The sequence below is a fragment of the Hevea brasiliensis genome, chromosome 3 (assembly GCF_030052815.1).
Source record: "Hevea brasiliensis isolate MT/VB/25A 57/8 chromosome 3, ASM3005281v1, whole genome shotgun sequence".
NCBI classification, from domain to species: Eukaryota; Viridiplantae; Streptophyta; class Magnoliopsida; order Malpighiales; family Euphorbiaceae; genus Hevea; species Hevea brasiliensis.
This window is the reverse complement of record NC_079495.1, coordinates 100,864,318-100,879,338: the sequence shown is the minus strand read 5'-3', so window position 1 is coordinate 100,879,338 and position 15,021 is coordinate 100,864,318. Positions and strand designations below refer to the sequence as shown.

Genomic DNA, 15,021 nt, shown 5'->3' with positions numbered 1-15,021 from the left:
GAGTTAGATATTTGTTGAGACCGATTTCACTAAATCTTAATAAAATATATTTTTTACATAAAAATGATATTAATCATCTCAAATATTATTGAATGCAATAATATTAAACATTAAAAAAAAATCTGTACTAACTTATATAAATATCATTGAATTTGCAAGGATATTGATTTAATTTAAGGATGACAACGAGTTAGGTATTTGTTGAGACCGATTTCACTAAACCTTAATAAAATGAGTTTGAGTAATATATAATTGGATTTGAAACGAATTGAATTTAGTATTTTCATAAATAATAAAAATTATAAAAAATATTTTTGACAAAATCAATATCCCATTCCATATATTATATATTATAAATAAATATAGATAAGGCTCTATTCATTCCTTAGAGCTTAAATTAGTCTGTTAATTTAACCTAAAGCGATCATTAAATCTTTCGAAAAAAATTTAATTAAATATGCAAAATTTTATGATCACTGCACAATGCATTGGCTAATACTTAAAAAATAAAAAGAAATCATTAGTGATCTATACAAAGTTCGCCACATAACACATTACAATTTAATAAAATATAATGTGCAAGAAAATATAAACAAAACCACCCTTAGTCATTATCAAACCTATGAACAATGATTTACATATTATTAATATCATAGCTAATAACAACTACACGTTATTAACTATCAACCATCGTTAACAGCAGAAATTCTGCCCAGCCTATCATCCCACATATGAATCTTACATGCAAATCGCAACTTATGTGAAATGGATCATCTACACCAATCTAATCATTTACTCTATGCTAGAGCAGCAAGTACAATCTTTGATAGCCAATAAGATCCGCATTAGAGAACCAAGGCATCATATCGAAACAGTAATTACTCGACACCCAGAAGAATGCATAACATCTTGCTCAGCTCAAGCTGGATGATACAACTCAATTATATGGGTTGAGAAGAATGGTAGAAAAGCAACTGTGAGAAACTACAGATGGAGCAATGACCATTCTAAAGAACTCCTTTTACATACATTCCAAACTGAATGAACACACCAATATTAACCATATTCACAATGATATATCTAGTTTGGTGTTCTTTACCGCTAGCATTTTACTTCCTTCCGCCCACCATCCCTTGGCTAGAAGGTCCTGACAAGCTTGGTGATGTGCTACCAGTCATCTTAAACCTTCCATCTGCATTGCCAAGAACATTTAGATCTTCAAATAATCTGTATGATGGAATAAAGGGCTTCTGTCCTGGAGGTGCAGGGTTCCTAGGTCCAGAATTCACTATAGGATCACCATTCATGGCTACTCCATTGATTCCTCTTGTAGAAAAGGAGTTATAATGCTGCATGGGCCTAGCTGCTTGTGTAGGTGTATAAGATGTAGCTGCATTGGCTTGTGGGGTTGAGAACATATTATTAGCTGTTGACGTACGGCTTTGGCCATTGGCATAACCAGGTGTAGCAGCCCAGGGCGGAGGGGGATAGCCAGATGAGTATTGAGAATACTGTGACTGCAATTGTGGCTGAAACTGAAGTTGAGATTCAGGTCGGAATTGTTGTTGAGGCTGGGTATGTGGTTGAGATTGAGGTCGAAATTGTTGTTGAGGCTGGGCATGAAGTTGTTGAGATTGAGGTTGGAATTGCTGCTGAGGCTGAGGATGTTGTAGTCGAGATTGAGACTGAAATTGCTGCTGAGATTGAGGCTGTGATTGTGGTTGAGATTGAGGTTGGAATTGCTGCTGAGGCTGAGAATGTTGTGATTGAGATTGAGATTGAGATTGAAACTGCTGCTGAGGTTGAGTTTGAGGCTGTGATTGTGGCTGAGATTGAGGCTGAAATTGCTGCTGAGGCCGAGCATGTTGTAGTGGCTGAGATTGTGCTTGAAACTGCTGCTGAGGTTGAGTTTGAGGCTGTGATTGTGGCTGAGATTGAGGCAGAAATTGCTGCTGAGGCTGAGTATGTTGCAGTGGCTGAGATTGTGCTTGAAATTGCTGCTGAGACTGAGGTTGCAGTTGTGATTGAGATTGAGGTCGCAATTGTTGCTGGATTTGAGGCAGCAAATGGGACTGAGATGGAACTTGTAACTGGTGCTGGGGATGAGGCTGTGCCCATGGAACAATATAACTATTGTAACTTGCCTGCCCTTGGTTTCCAGGATAAGTTTCAGAAATATATGGATACCCTTGGGTGCTTGAGGCTGGTACTTGAGGCATGCTCTGGTTAGCAGCAGTTGGAGTATGAGGTGTGTGGGGTTGATGGGATGTTGGTGTTGATAAGGTGATGCTCAAAAGGTCAATTATATTTTGCTCTTTTGTAGTCTTAACTGGTGCAGGTGGATCAGGAAGAGCTAGCGCAGTGCATGAAGCAGGGTTTGAAACAGTGGTGGTAGAAGACACTGCATTATTGGCATCCGCTGGCACAAAAGCCTCACTGGTTCCGTATGTACTTTGAGATGGACTTGACTGTGTTTTGGAATGCCTGCATTAACAGAGGGGAGAAAGAACTGAATATGAACCAAAGTTATAAATTAATGAAATGCCTAATGGAGATCAAATGCCAAGGAAAATAGTTAAATAATTCCTCTACAAAGGTTGAAGAGGAATCACAGGATCAAAATGGATCCATCACGAAGCTAAAAAGTGAGATCTGTTGGAATTGATGAGATTTTACTTTAATTTATGGGATATGCTTATGAGAAAATCATGTAATTGGTTAGCTTAATTAGTACTTATATTAAGGAGTGATCTAAGGAATGACATATATCTTGTATGTTCTATTATAAATATGGACTCTTATGTATTATGCCAAGTACAAGTAAATGAAAATGTAATCCTTTCAATTCTCTCCCTTTCTCTCCCTTTTCTTCTTTCTTTCTTAAAAATCAACATGGTATCAGAGCCTGCAGAATTCTAGGGTTTCTACTATCTTATTGTCCTTCTTCTTCACAAAGCAATGGGTTTTAGTCCCAAAAGCTATTTTCCTTCTTTAGGGTTTGAGTCCCAAAGCTATGGGTTTTAGTCCCAAGCTATTCATCTTCCTCTTCTTCTCTTCATGATTTGATAGTCTAGGGTTGAAGTTCCTACTCTTTTCTTCTCCTTCATCAAAGCCTAGGCTTTGAGTCTTGGCTATTTTTCTCCAATATTCTCATTCTTCTTCATTTTACCCTAGGGTTTGGGTCCCAAAGCTATTTTTCTCCCAAATTCTCATTCTTGATGATGCATCCATAACTTCGGCAAAAATCTCATCAAGGGAGAGTGTTGGAATTGATGAGATTTTACTTTAATTTAAGGGATATGCTAATGAGAAAATTATGTAATTAGTTTGCTTAATTAGTACTTATATTAAGGAGTGATTTAAGGAATGACATATATCTTGTATCTTCTATTATAAATATGGACACTTATGTATTATGCCAAGTACAAGTAAATGAAAATGTAATCCTTTCAATTCTCTCCCTTTCTCTCCCTTTTCTTCTTTCTTTCTTAAAAATCAACAAGATCTATATCTAGAAATTCCACCATTTATGATGTCTGGTTAAATTGAATATTTTTATCAACCGATTCAACCCTAAACAACATATAAGATTGAGCTTTGGTGATACCTCCGAGCTAGCTGTGCAAATTCATCCTCCTCTTCATCTTCTTCATCAATAGGGCTCCTTGTTACATTAGCAACTGACACGTTGGGATTAGTGCTAGAACTTGGGCTGGCGTCCTTTACTTCAGTCGGCTTGATATTGGAGGAATATCCTTCACTTGACTTGGGGCCTAAATTATTAACTTGTGTTGGCATAGGAGAACCAGAAGCTATAGCATCATGTTTGGCAAGCAAGGTTTGTAGACTGTCATTTAATTCAAGACCCTGACCAAGAAGTTCCTCATCCCTGCCACATAACCAAGAAACTTTCAGGCTTGTACAGACCAGAATTGCATCGGCAAACACACACACTTTGGTAAACAGTGCCTTCTATCAGATCAAGAAAATGCCACAAAGCCAACAAGGTATTGCCAGTAGAAGAAATATAAAGAGAACTAACCCAGTTGTAGTTAGCATCTGCATCAACTTTTTCTGGTTGGACCGACACTGATTGACAAGATCAACTATAATTTCATCTTTTAGAGCCTAAAAAGGAAACAATACAACATGTCAAACTATTTCTCCAATGTTTCAGAAAGGATAGAGAAAAGGTAATCATTGCACACACCTCGCGATCATGAGGGTTCACAGCTTGCAGCATGTCACTCAAGAGCTCCATGACATTCCTCATGGAATCCAAGCCTGACAAACTAAGATAATTAAGAGAAATATCAGTCAAAAGAAATCAAGAGATTCAGAATTTTAAGAAGTATAGCAGAGATAAATTCAATTTGCAAACCAAAAGTCAACTCTTACCTTAAGCCTTCAAACTCTGTTGCCATTGTTTCATCAAGTCTTCTAGAGGAATTACTAGGCATCCCATATCCAGCTTGAGTATGTCTCAACGTTGAATGAGTGACAGGAGGTGTAAATATAGGAGATGCATTTGAGGAACGCTGAGGGAATTCCACTCCAGCACGCTGCCATATAAACCATGATTAGAAGTTCAAGCTCTATAGGTTAATTGCACATACCTTTAACAATATAACATCATTCGCCACGAAAAAAAAAAAAATAATAAATAAATAAATAAAATCTTGCCTATATCTGATTGATTGCACTCTTATTAACATGGATCACAAAATCAAGGTGATCCTAAACCAGGCTAGGACCCCAAGTGCAATCCACTGCCAAATCATGGCCAGAAACAAGAGCCCAAATTAGTAATATAACAATTGTCCTACCACATAATAAGACAAATAAAACAGAAAGAAATCAATAAAATACTTTATGCAAATACTAAATAGAGGCAGGATAGTGGCACCAAATATAATAATTGAATGCTAAGCTAAATGTTTACCCTTAGTTCTTCATATGCCCAATAGTACTGAGGATGTTTTCCTCCTGGCCCCCCAAATGCCTCTTGCCAAGAGTCCATCAAAACCAGAATTTTATCTCTTACATGCATATCAGTCTGCACATCCATCAAAATAATTGTTTTAGGAATTAGGACAAGACTTAAGCTCCAAATAAAAGATGAAATATAGAAAATCATGGCCAAATACCAATGCAACATGCAACATAATAATAGATATATTATCAATTACCAGAAAAAGCATAAAAAAAAAGACAAAAAAGGATAGGTGATAAAACAGCAACCAGCTAGATAACAAAATATGGTAGCAAACATGCAAATAAGGACCCCTGCAACACAACTTATAATCTCAATTTGGAATGTAAAGTAAACTATGTTCATTTTGTCTAAAATGTGTCGAATGCCCATCTAACCTAAAATATCTCATCAATCCCTATGAATTTTTAACAAAAATTGCACTGACTATAATTACTGGAGAAAAAAGAAAAAAAAAAAAAAAAGAGCTGCCTGCTAGATTATAAAATTAGCAAACTTTGCTGAAACACAATTACTGCTGCCAGAGCACAACAGAATGGGATTCAAGCCATCAAGTTATGTGAAATTTCCAAATGATCAATTACATTGATTCCTAAGACATGGACTAGTAGCATCTGATGGCTAAGATAGCAACAATGAATTTTGGTGGAAATTCTAACAGCTTTACAAGTGAGAACTGGAAGCACCATGCGCATTATCATGAAATACATTACTGAGATAATCAGAGAGTCACCTTCTTTTTTACAATTTTGACCATCTCACCCAAGATGTTCTTTTCAGCAATTTGGAAATGGATGTAATCACCACAGTTCTTCACCATTGTTTCTAAAAGCTACAAAGTTTGGCACACAATCATAATCACTAAAAAGAAGAAAAATTGTGCACAATGGCATTATAATACTTAATAAAATTTCAAATCGTGGCACAGATGATGGCAAAAAAAAAAATCAAAGTTCTTGAAAACAGACACAATTATGACATAGGGTTTGAGTTCACAAAAAAGTTCCGAATTCAATTACAAGATAACATAAAAATTACTCCAACAAAAGTACCGTTAAAGCCAGCAATTGCACTTTAGGGTTCTTGTGCTGCAACCTTTTTTTCACAGCTTTCACAACATCTTTCGCCAGCCTGAGAAATTCAAAACATACTAATCAGCATAAGCAAAATTCAATTTATGTACCTAAAAGCCAGCCTACTTTTTAAAAAATTATCAATAATAAGAAAGCTTTCATTGAAATCCAACTGCACCAGCAGACTAGGGCTCTGTTCACCAAGTGATCAGTCCTCAAATAAATTCAAACTCCCTTAATAGTTTAATCGATCATCTATCTTCAATATAAGCACAGTCTTTATAATCTCAAATGAAACTACACAATTGAAAGCTTGGTGATACTTGTTAACCATGAAAAAGTTAAAAACTTCTGCAGGCAATTTCTTTTCCCTTTTTGTTTTCCTAAATTCTGAGACCGAACAAAGAACAAACTAAAAAAATTGAAATTCGAATTGGATTCATCACAACAAAATAAATCAACACTACAACCCTGCAATTTTGAGAACACGCACACCAAAAAAAAAAAAAATACAAAGTAACTCGCATATTTTTATCTGTAACCATATGATAACATAAGATTGCAATTAATGGAATTGTTCATCAAAGCACAAAAACGTAAAAAAAGTCAATTCCAAAAAGAACACCAAGAGCTTTATAAATTGAAAGAAAGCAAAAAAGTTTTACCAATGATTTGAATTAACAGCATCACAAATATCAATATTCATAGTCCAATCAGGACCGATTAGAAGTTCACTCGTCGCCTTATCCACCGCGACAACAGCCGAAGAAGAAGAAGCCATAGCCAAAGCCATCTCTCTCTCTGAACCTTCTTGCGAAATTTGAAGACAATTAAAACCCTAAAAATCTCTCTGTTTCTCGTATCTTTCCTGGTGATTTCTTTCCAGCTTCCCTCGATAACGATTAATCCTTTTTCTCAATAATCTCTCTCTCTCGCATTCATTCTTTCTTTCTACTTCTAACCTTCTACCGAAAAATCCGTTTTTTTTCCTCTGTCTTTTCTTTTCTTGCCCTCAAATAACCTTCCCGGCTTAGAATCCTTTTCCAGTCATCCACCCTCCCTCCCACTCTCCAACCCAATGTGTAAAATACACGAGCAACTGAGATTCAAACACGTGTCAAAACAGAAGGCTTTCTTGTCAGTGAGAGCGAGTACACATGGGTACTGTAGGGCTGAGAGCGGTAGTTTAACTCCCAGATTTTCTTACTTTTCTTACAACTTTTGCGCTTGCTTATAAGACCAGAGAGAGAGAGAGAGAGAGAGAGAGAGAGAGAGAAGAGTCATGGTGGAGGATTGATTGGAGTGAGGTTGGACAGAAAAGAGATAATTATGTGTCACGATCGGGACCGGCTTTGTCTGTTGCTACAAAGAAAAAAAAAAAGTCAGATTTTGGCAAATTAGACAGATAATGTTCACATATAAATTTTGAAAATAAATTTAATAATTATTATATTAATATTTATATATAAATTTAAATATAAATATTTAATATATAAATTTAGAAATAAATATTTAATTTAATAATTATTAAAATAAATTTATATAATGATTAATGGACAAAATCCAAGTGATGCTCATTTTCGTAGGGCTAGTTTGTGTTGTTTTACTGTGTTCTTATTATTCTGTGTTTTACTACTATTCGCATAGGATTCACTGTATTGGCTGGACACACAAGTGGTCCAATTTAATATATGTAATTATGTCTTTTATGACCGTCTTCTAATTAATGTTGGCATCTTTTTTCTGACTATGCTTATCATAATATAACATTTTTAAAACATGCTTTCAGCTTTTTTAAATTAAATAATTTTCTCTACTTTATTAATCATAAATAGAATGTTCTTGTTTTTATGAATTTTCTCCATTTTTAATCAAAAAATAAGGAAAATAGAATTCTTTGGGATAGCTTAATTTGGTTGAGAAAGAAAGATTTGTTACATGAAACATGTGAAAATAGTTTTATCAAATTGTGTATTGTTGTTGAAGGGGAGTGGAGTGGAGGGGTAATTATAGCCAGGATTTGATGTTGCTCATAAAATGGTGATTTGTTGTGGAAATTTTGAGGATTAATCATTCTTGTTAAGACTTTCCTATTTATTTAAAATATTTATTAATCGGTGATGAATTTATATTATTCTGTAATAACTTTTAAGGTAGTGTTTAATATTTTAATTTTCTTTTATTTATACTATTTAGTGATATAATGTTTATATTAATATTTAGAGGGTAAAAAAGTGATTCATGAAAAATTATCATTCCTAATTTTTAGATGTTAAGAAAATATTTTAATTCTGATCAATAAAATTTTATTATTATTTTTACATTTAACGGCTAATCTAATGGTTATTTTTACCGAATACCTTTTACTTTAACAGCTATATAAATGATTGATCATTAAGGGCTGATAGTTATTAAGTAAATAATAGTTATTAAAATAGTTAATATTATCAAATAAATATATATTAATAAAAAATAGATAAAAAGCAAAAAAAATTTAATTTTCAATGATATAATTATAATTTTAAGTTATTGACTATAGATATTTAAAAAATTAATTGAAAAATTAAATAATATTTCAAGTAGTCTATAAACTGGAAACCAATAGCCAAATGTTCAACAACTAAACCGCTATAATTAATGTGATAAAATATAATTAATTAGTTAAAATATAGTGTTACTTGTCCGATTATTGTATAAAATGACATAAGCAGGGTTTTCATAATCCAATCAAATTGTTTAATGAAATCCTCAAATAGCAAATCAAAGAGACGATTGATAGTTTAACTTAATTTTTTATTTTAAAATAATTATAAGCAAATAAATAATCAATATACCCCTTATTATATTTTCTATTTGAAATCACATATTAATACTTAAGATTTTGTTAAACTTTGGAAATTAAATTATAATTTATTAAAAAAAATTTTGATAAAGCGAGGAGAATAGTTGAAAGAGATGGGAACTAAATGAGATAATGCGCTACTATTAATAGTCGACCACCCAAAAATTGAAAGAGATGGAAACTAAAAGAGTGGTTGGAAGTGGAAGAGTGCACACTTATTATCATCATCATCACTGCAACTAATTAAATCTTTATGCATATGTAATCTTACTTAATTTATCATAATGTGCACGCTTTATATTGCTTCATTAACTCATCTCACGTCTTTAGCATTCAAATTAATCCTCCTTTCTTAAAATTATCAGAAATGACTCTACTACTATTGAAAATTTATCAGTAACATAACACTGTTTTGTAAGGGATTTATGAGAAAAAAAAATGTATTCTATTTTTTTTTTTCATAAAATTTTTATGTCATCAATTTCCAAATTACTTATTTTTTTCGTAGTACATTCAGGTACGATGTAATTAATTATATAATATAATTAAAATTATAATATAATATAATTATCATTATATTTTTTATATTTGATTGAATAAAAAATATAAATAAATAATGCAATATAATGATAGTTTTAATTTTAATATTTAATTTATTTATAGTATTAATAATAAGTGGTAATGATTAGTGATCGGTAGTCGAGCGACAATGTTAGTTAAGCGATGGTGATAGCGGCAATAATGATAGTTAGATAGTGGCGGTGACAAAATGAGATAGTGATGATAATAGTGATTTGGTAATGGTAGAGAAGACAATGACTAAGTGATGATAGCAATAATCAAGTGATTGCGGTGATAGTGATAGCAACCATGATAATAGAGAAGTGGTGGTGATAGTAGTAATAGTGACAAAATAGAATAGTAATATTAGTAGCAATAGTGGCAGTAATAATAATAATAGTATTGATGATAAATAAAATAAATAATTATAATTATGTCATTTTTATATGTAACAATCATTATATTACTTTAAACATAATTGATTATATAATATAAATACCATTTTATTACATAAAAATTTTTTATATTGCCAAACAAGGTAATTACTATTACAAGGCCTTAATTTAATAGATTCATATTTATTATATGATATTTAATTAATGTAATAATCAAAGCGATTATATTATATAACTGAATTCGTATGTCTAAAATCATCTTATATTCCACAAAAATTTATTGGAAACTACATATACCACAAGCAAGTCAAACACTTAATCATTCATGAAACATTTCATGGAAATACAATCATTCCCCATTCACTGCTACTTGCAAAAGCCAATGCTTTTGGAATTTGACCATACCTGTTCGATTTCCTTTTTTCTAATTTTCAATTATTACCCTTATTTATTTATATATATACAAAAAATAAATCAATCATTGGACCAGGATAAGGCTGTTTGACCTACAAGAGGGCTTTTAATACTCAAAAAAACAAAATAAAGCACATATATACAAGCCCCAGCTTCATTCAAAACTCTAGCCAATTAATTTGTATTTTGGTCAAAGGATTCCTCTCTCTGTATTACTCTGCACAGGAATTAGAATATATATTATTCCTTTTGTTGCAACCACAAAATTCCCTTGACAATCACCCCTGTTTAAAAATTTTAAAAATTTCATTTGAATTCTAGTGTATAAAATAAATAAAAAAATTTAAAATACATGGAATTATTTTTTCATTTAATTTTTAAACTTTTTAAACACATCCTGGCGAGTATGTAGGATAAGAACATATATATATATATAATCCCCAGCAGTTCATGTCAGCATCAGATGCATGTTTTCATGAGGAAGGAAACACAAAACAAAACCAGAATCTAATTCCTTGGTCACTCCTCCATGATCTAAAAACATATGTTCCATGGAGAAAGCAACAAAGAAAATGCAATTCACTCTCTTCAATTATTGTTATTTTTTCTTTTTCTATATATTAATATTAATTACTATCTAATTAATTACTATCTAATTAATCATCACCACGGCGATCCTCATTGATCTCATCAAGAATCACCACAAGTGCCACTATGAAGGCATAATCCACATTGGGATACACAGTCACACCAAAATTGTCCGCATCAAACACTACAGTTGAAAGTGTGTGTTTCCTATGCATCTGCATTACCGTTAACATTTATATCACCTTAATTAAATATCGGTAAAATAATGATAATGTGATTTATAAATTCTTCATATGAATGGCAAAAAAAAAAAAGAAAAATTAGAATTGGGTTAGAGCTTAATTACTTGTGCGATGATCGTATTGGACTGCCCAAGATATATGGTGCAAGATCTCTCAGACCAGCTTCCTTTGACCTTGAAATCAGGGACATTTTCTGCAGTGTTAGTAGCTAAGAATACATCTAATTCTGTCTTGAATTGGATGATTGACGACTTCTTCACACTGAAAATTAAATCTTGGGCGTTTGTGCTGTCTCCTCTGAAAACATGCCATCTCCTATGCGCAGTCAATATCTGAAAAGGAATGAAATCTCCATGGTTATTGTTACAATAAAAATTAAATTTTGAGCATTAAAATTAATTTTAGATCAATGGTTTATTTTAATTAATTTTTTAAAATTAAATCTATTTTATTAATTAAATTAAAAGATCTAAAACGGCCCCCAAGAAATATTAATATCTAAAATTAAAAGGGTATCGAAACTAGAAATCAAATAGAGGACAGGAGAAAAAAAATAAGTGATAGTAAACGGACCTTCTGTTGGAAAGTGGCAAGGATATTACCAGCGGCGTCAAGCAAATAACGACGATCACGGATGCTTAATAGTTTACTTTTCACCTTGAAAATAAGGGTACCATTAACGTCGGTGACGCCCAAATTACATTCTCCAAGAGCCAAAAGCTTGGTGGCCACTTTTAGGTCCACCGGGTACTGTGCCAAGAACTGTGGTCCGATCACCACCACTGATGACTGCAATGGTTGATAAGTTGTCATAGCTGGAATTGGGTTGCTCTGGCTGCCATAATTAATCACATAAAATTGAAATAACAAGCTGAAATTAGAAACAAAAAAAAGAGAGCTAAAGCCAGCGATCGAGAGAATTGCGACTTGCGATGCTGATGATGTGGATTGCATTGGTTACATATAGTGGTGGTATGAGTGAGTTATTGTGAGAGCGCGTCGGGCTAAGAATCTTAACGGCGAAATATATCCGGTGTGCATTGCGATGCGCGCATGAAATCCGACAACTGATACACGCATGAAGCAAGATGCATTCGTTGGCCACCTGTTAAGCACTTAGAGGTCGTTGATCGGAAGATTTGGTGACGTGGTAGAATAGCACTGTGTGTACTGCATTCGATGTGTGTGTGTGTGTATTTGCTAAAGATAGCTTCATTAATTTGAGGGTTTCAGCACAAAACAACAATGCAAGTCCAAAGGTCACAGAGATAAGAGAGAAGAAAACATTTGAGGCGGAGGGTCTTGTATAGATTTAAGTTAATTAATGTTGCACGCCTAGTTCAATCAATTTTTTTTATATATATATTTAAGTTTAATTATTATTATAATTTTAAATTGTATTTAATCAAACTCTTAATTAAATAAATTTTAACTAATTAAAATAATAATCATAATTATTTATTTAAAAATTTAAGACTTTAAGATTAAATTTTCTTTCTCATTCATTCTCTATTATTATTTTTTTTCTTTTCATTCTATTTCATAATTAAAATTGAAATTTTATTTATAAAATTTTCATTAAACTTTGATATTTAGTATAGATGAATGAAAAATTTGATGAAAATTTTTATTAATTTTTAATGATTTGTGTTTTATTTTGATAATTATATTTATATATAAATTATAAATTTATAATTTTTTTTTAATTTTAAATTATTACTTTTGTAGATTTTTTTTTTAAATTTTAAATTATTACTTTTGTAGTTATGTACATATTTAAATTGAAAACTAATTAATAAAATTTTAAATTAATAAAATTAAAAAATTAATAACATGAGTAAAAATAAATTTATTGAAGTATATTTATGATAAGAGATTCGTAAAATTTAAAAATTACTTTCTTAACTCCAATTAAAAATATTACCATTTTCAGAAGGAACCCAATGCTCAGAACTATCTCAAAAACCTGCGGCGATTGAATGGCAGCGCTCAACATCGTCTCTCTCTTATAGCTTTAAGGGATCATCAAACCAAGTCGGCTGTAGAACTCTAGAGATGCCATTCAATTTGCTTGAAACCTTTTTCAAAAAATTGAAAGAACAACATAATTGTTTGAACTTATATATTCTGATATTTGTGAATTAAATGGTCATTTAACTAGAAGAAGTAATATATATTTTATTACTTTTATAGATGATCATTCTAAATTTACTTATATTTATTTAATGAGAACAAAAGATTAAGCTTTTTACATATTTAAAAATTATAAAGTCTTGGTAGAAAATTAATTAGAAAAGAAGATTAACATCTTATGTAGTGATAGAGGAGGTGAATACTTTTCAAATTAATTTTCTATTTTATTGTAAAGAAAATTATTTGATTCATCAAACAAGTGCTCCTTATACCCCACAACAAAATGGTTTAGCTGAAAGGAAAAATAGAATATTAATAGACAGGATTAATGCTATGCTCATGCATGCAAAATTACGAATGAATCTATGGGGAGAAGCATTATTAACAGCTTGCTATGTGCATAACAGAATAACTTCAAAGAAGTTTAGAATCTCTCCATATGAAATATGGAAAGGAATGAAGCCTAACTTAAATTATTTAAGTGTATGGGGTTGTATGGCCTATTACAGAGTTCCAGATTCTAAAAGAACCAAGTTAGGACCTAGAGCTCTTAAAAGTATTTTTGTGGGATATGCTAAAAATTCAAAAGCATATAGATTATTGGATCTAGATTCTAATGTAATTATAGAATCTGGAGATGTTGAGTTTTTAGAATCAAATTTTCTTGGTGATACAAATATCAATCCATGCTTAAATACAGAAGGTACTAATCATACATTAAATCAAGATGTCAATTTGAATTCTAGTTCTTTTTCAAATAATAAACGAAAAAAAATTGATTCTCCTATTGAACCTAGGAGAAGTTAAAGAGTTCAGAAAGAAAAGAACTTAGATTCTGATTTTATTTTTTCACAAGCAATAATTTTCCTAGTTGAAGATAGTAGAGATAAGGTATTAAATAAAATATCTATTATCTTAAATCTTATACTAAAGCAATTACTTCAAGAGATTCTGCTTTTTGGAAAAAAAGCAATAAATGATGAAATGAATTCTTTGTTATCAAATGGTACATAGGTATTAGTAGATTTACCTTGTGGTTCTAAACCTATTGGATGTAAATGGGTATTTAGGAGTAAATATAATACCGATGGTTCTCTACAAACTTTCAAAACTAGACTAGTTACAAAAGGTTTTAAACAAAAAGTAAGAGTTGATTATTTTGATACATATGCTCCTGTGGCAAGAATTATTTTAATAAGAGTGTTATTGGCTTTAACATCAATTTACAATTTATTTGTTCATTAAATGGATCTTAAAATTGCATTCTTAAATAGTGATTTTGATGAAGAAGTATATATGGAGCAACCTGAAGGGTTTGTATTTCCTGGAAATGAAAAGAAAGTTTGCAAATTAGTAAAATCATTATATGGTTTGAAGCAAGCCCCGAAACAATGGCATGAAAAGTTTGATAATGTGATATTATCATATGGTTTTAAATATAATGGAGCAAATAAATGTATTTATTCTAAATTTACAAAAGATTATGGTGTAACAGTGTGGCTTTATGTAGATGACATGTTAATAATAGGAACTAACATGCAAGGTGTGAATGATACTAAGAAGTATTTAGCTTCTCAAATTAAAATGAAAGACATAGGAGAAGTGGATACTATCTTAGGTATCAAAATTAAAAAATATAATGGGGGTTTTGCTTTGAGTCAATCTCATTATATTGATAACACTCTGTCCAAGTATAATCATTTGTGTATTAAAGAAGCTAATACTCCTTTTGATGTTTCTAATAAATTAGTTGAAAATTCGGAAAGATCTGTAAGTCAAT

At 31.5% G+C, this 15,021-nt stretch overlaps 2 protein-coding genes across 3 annotated transcripts; both read right to left on the bottom strand.

The window, feature by feature from the left end:
• Positions 1–589: 589 nt before the first annotated feature.
• On the bottom strand, positions 590–7,320 carry LOC110647164 (TOM1-like protein 6). 2 transcript variants are annotated; one of them, XM_058144195.1, is made up of 9 exons: positions 6,732–7,320; positions 6,046–6,124; positions 5,727–5,825; positions 4,943–5,056; positions 4,399–4,562; positions 4,211–4,292; positions 4,043–4,128; positions 3,608–3,889; positions 590–2,484 (listed from the first exon to the last, which is right to left on the bottom strand). In XM_058144195.1, the coding sequence occupies exons 1-9, from the start codon at positions 6,857–6,859 to the stop codon at positions 1,110–1,112; spliced, it is 2,409 nt and encodes an 802-aa protein (XP_058000178.1). In that variant the 5' UTR covers positions 6,860–7,320; the 3' UTR covers positions 590–1,109. The 2 variants fall into 2 exon arrangements, with proteins under 2 accessions (XP_058000178.1, XP_058000179.1); XM_058144196.1 differs by lacking the exon at positions 5,727–5,825.
• A 3,604-nt stretch (positions 7,321–10,924) lies between these two features.
• On the bottom strand, positions 10,925–12,333 carry LOC110647167 (protein LURP-one-related 10). Its single transcript, XM_021800870.2, has 3 exons — positions 11,682–12,333; positions 11,213–11,440; positions 10,925–11,081 (listed from the first exon to the last, which is right to left on the bottom strand). Exons 1-3 carry the CDS (start codon positions 12,060–12,062, stop codon positions 10,935–10,937), a joined length of 756 nt encoding a protein of 251 aa, XP_021656562.2. The 5' UTR covers positions 12,063–12,333; the 3' UTR covers positions 10,925–10,934.
• Positions 12,334–15,021: the final 2,688 nt, after the last annotated feature.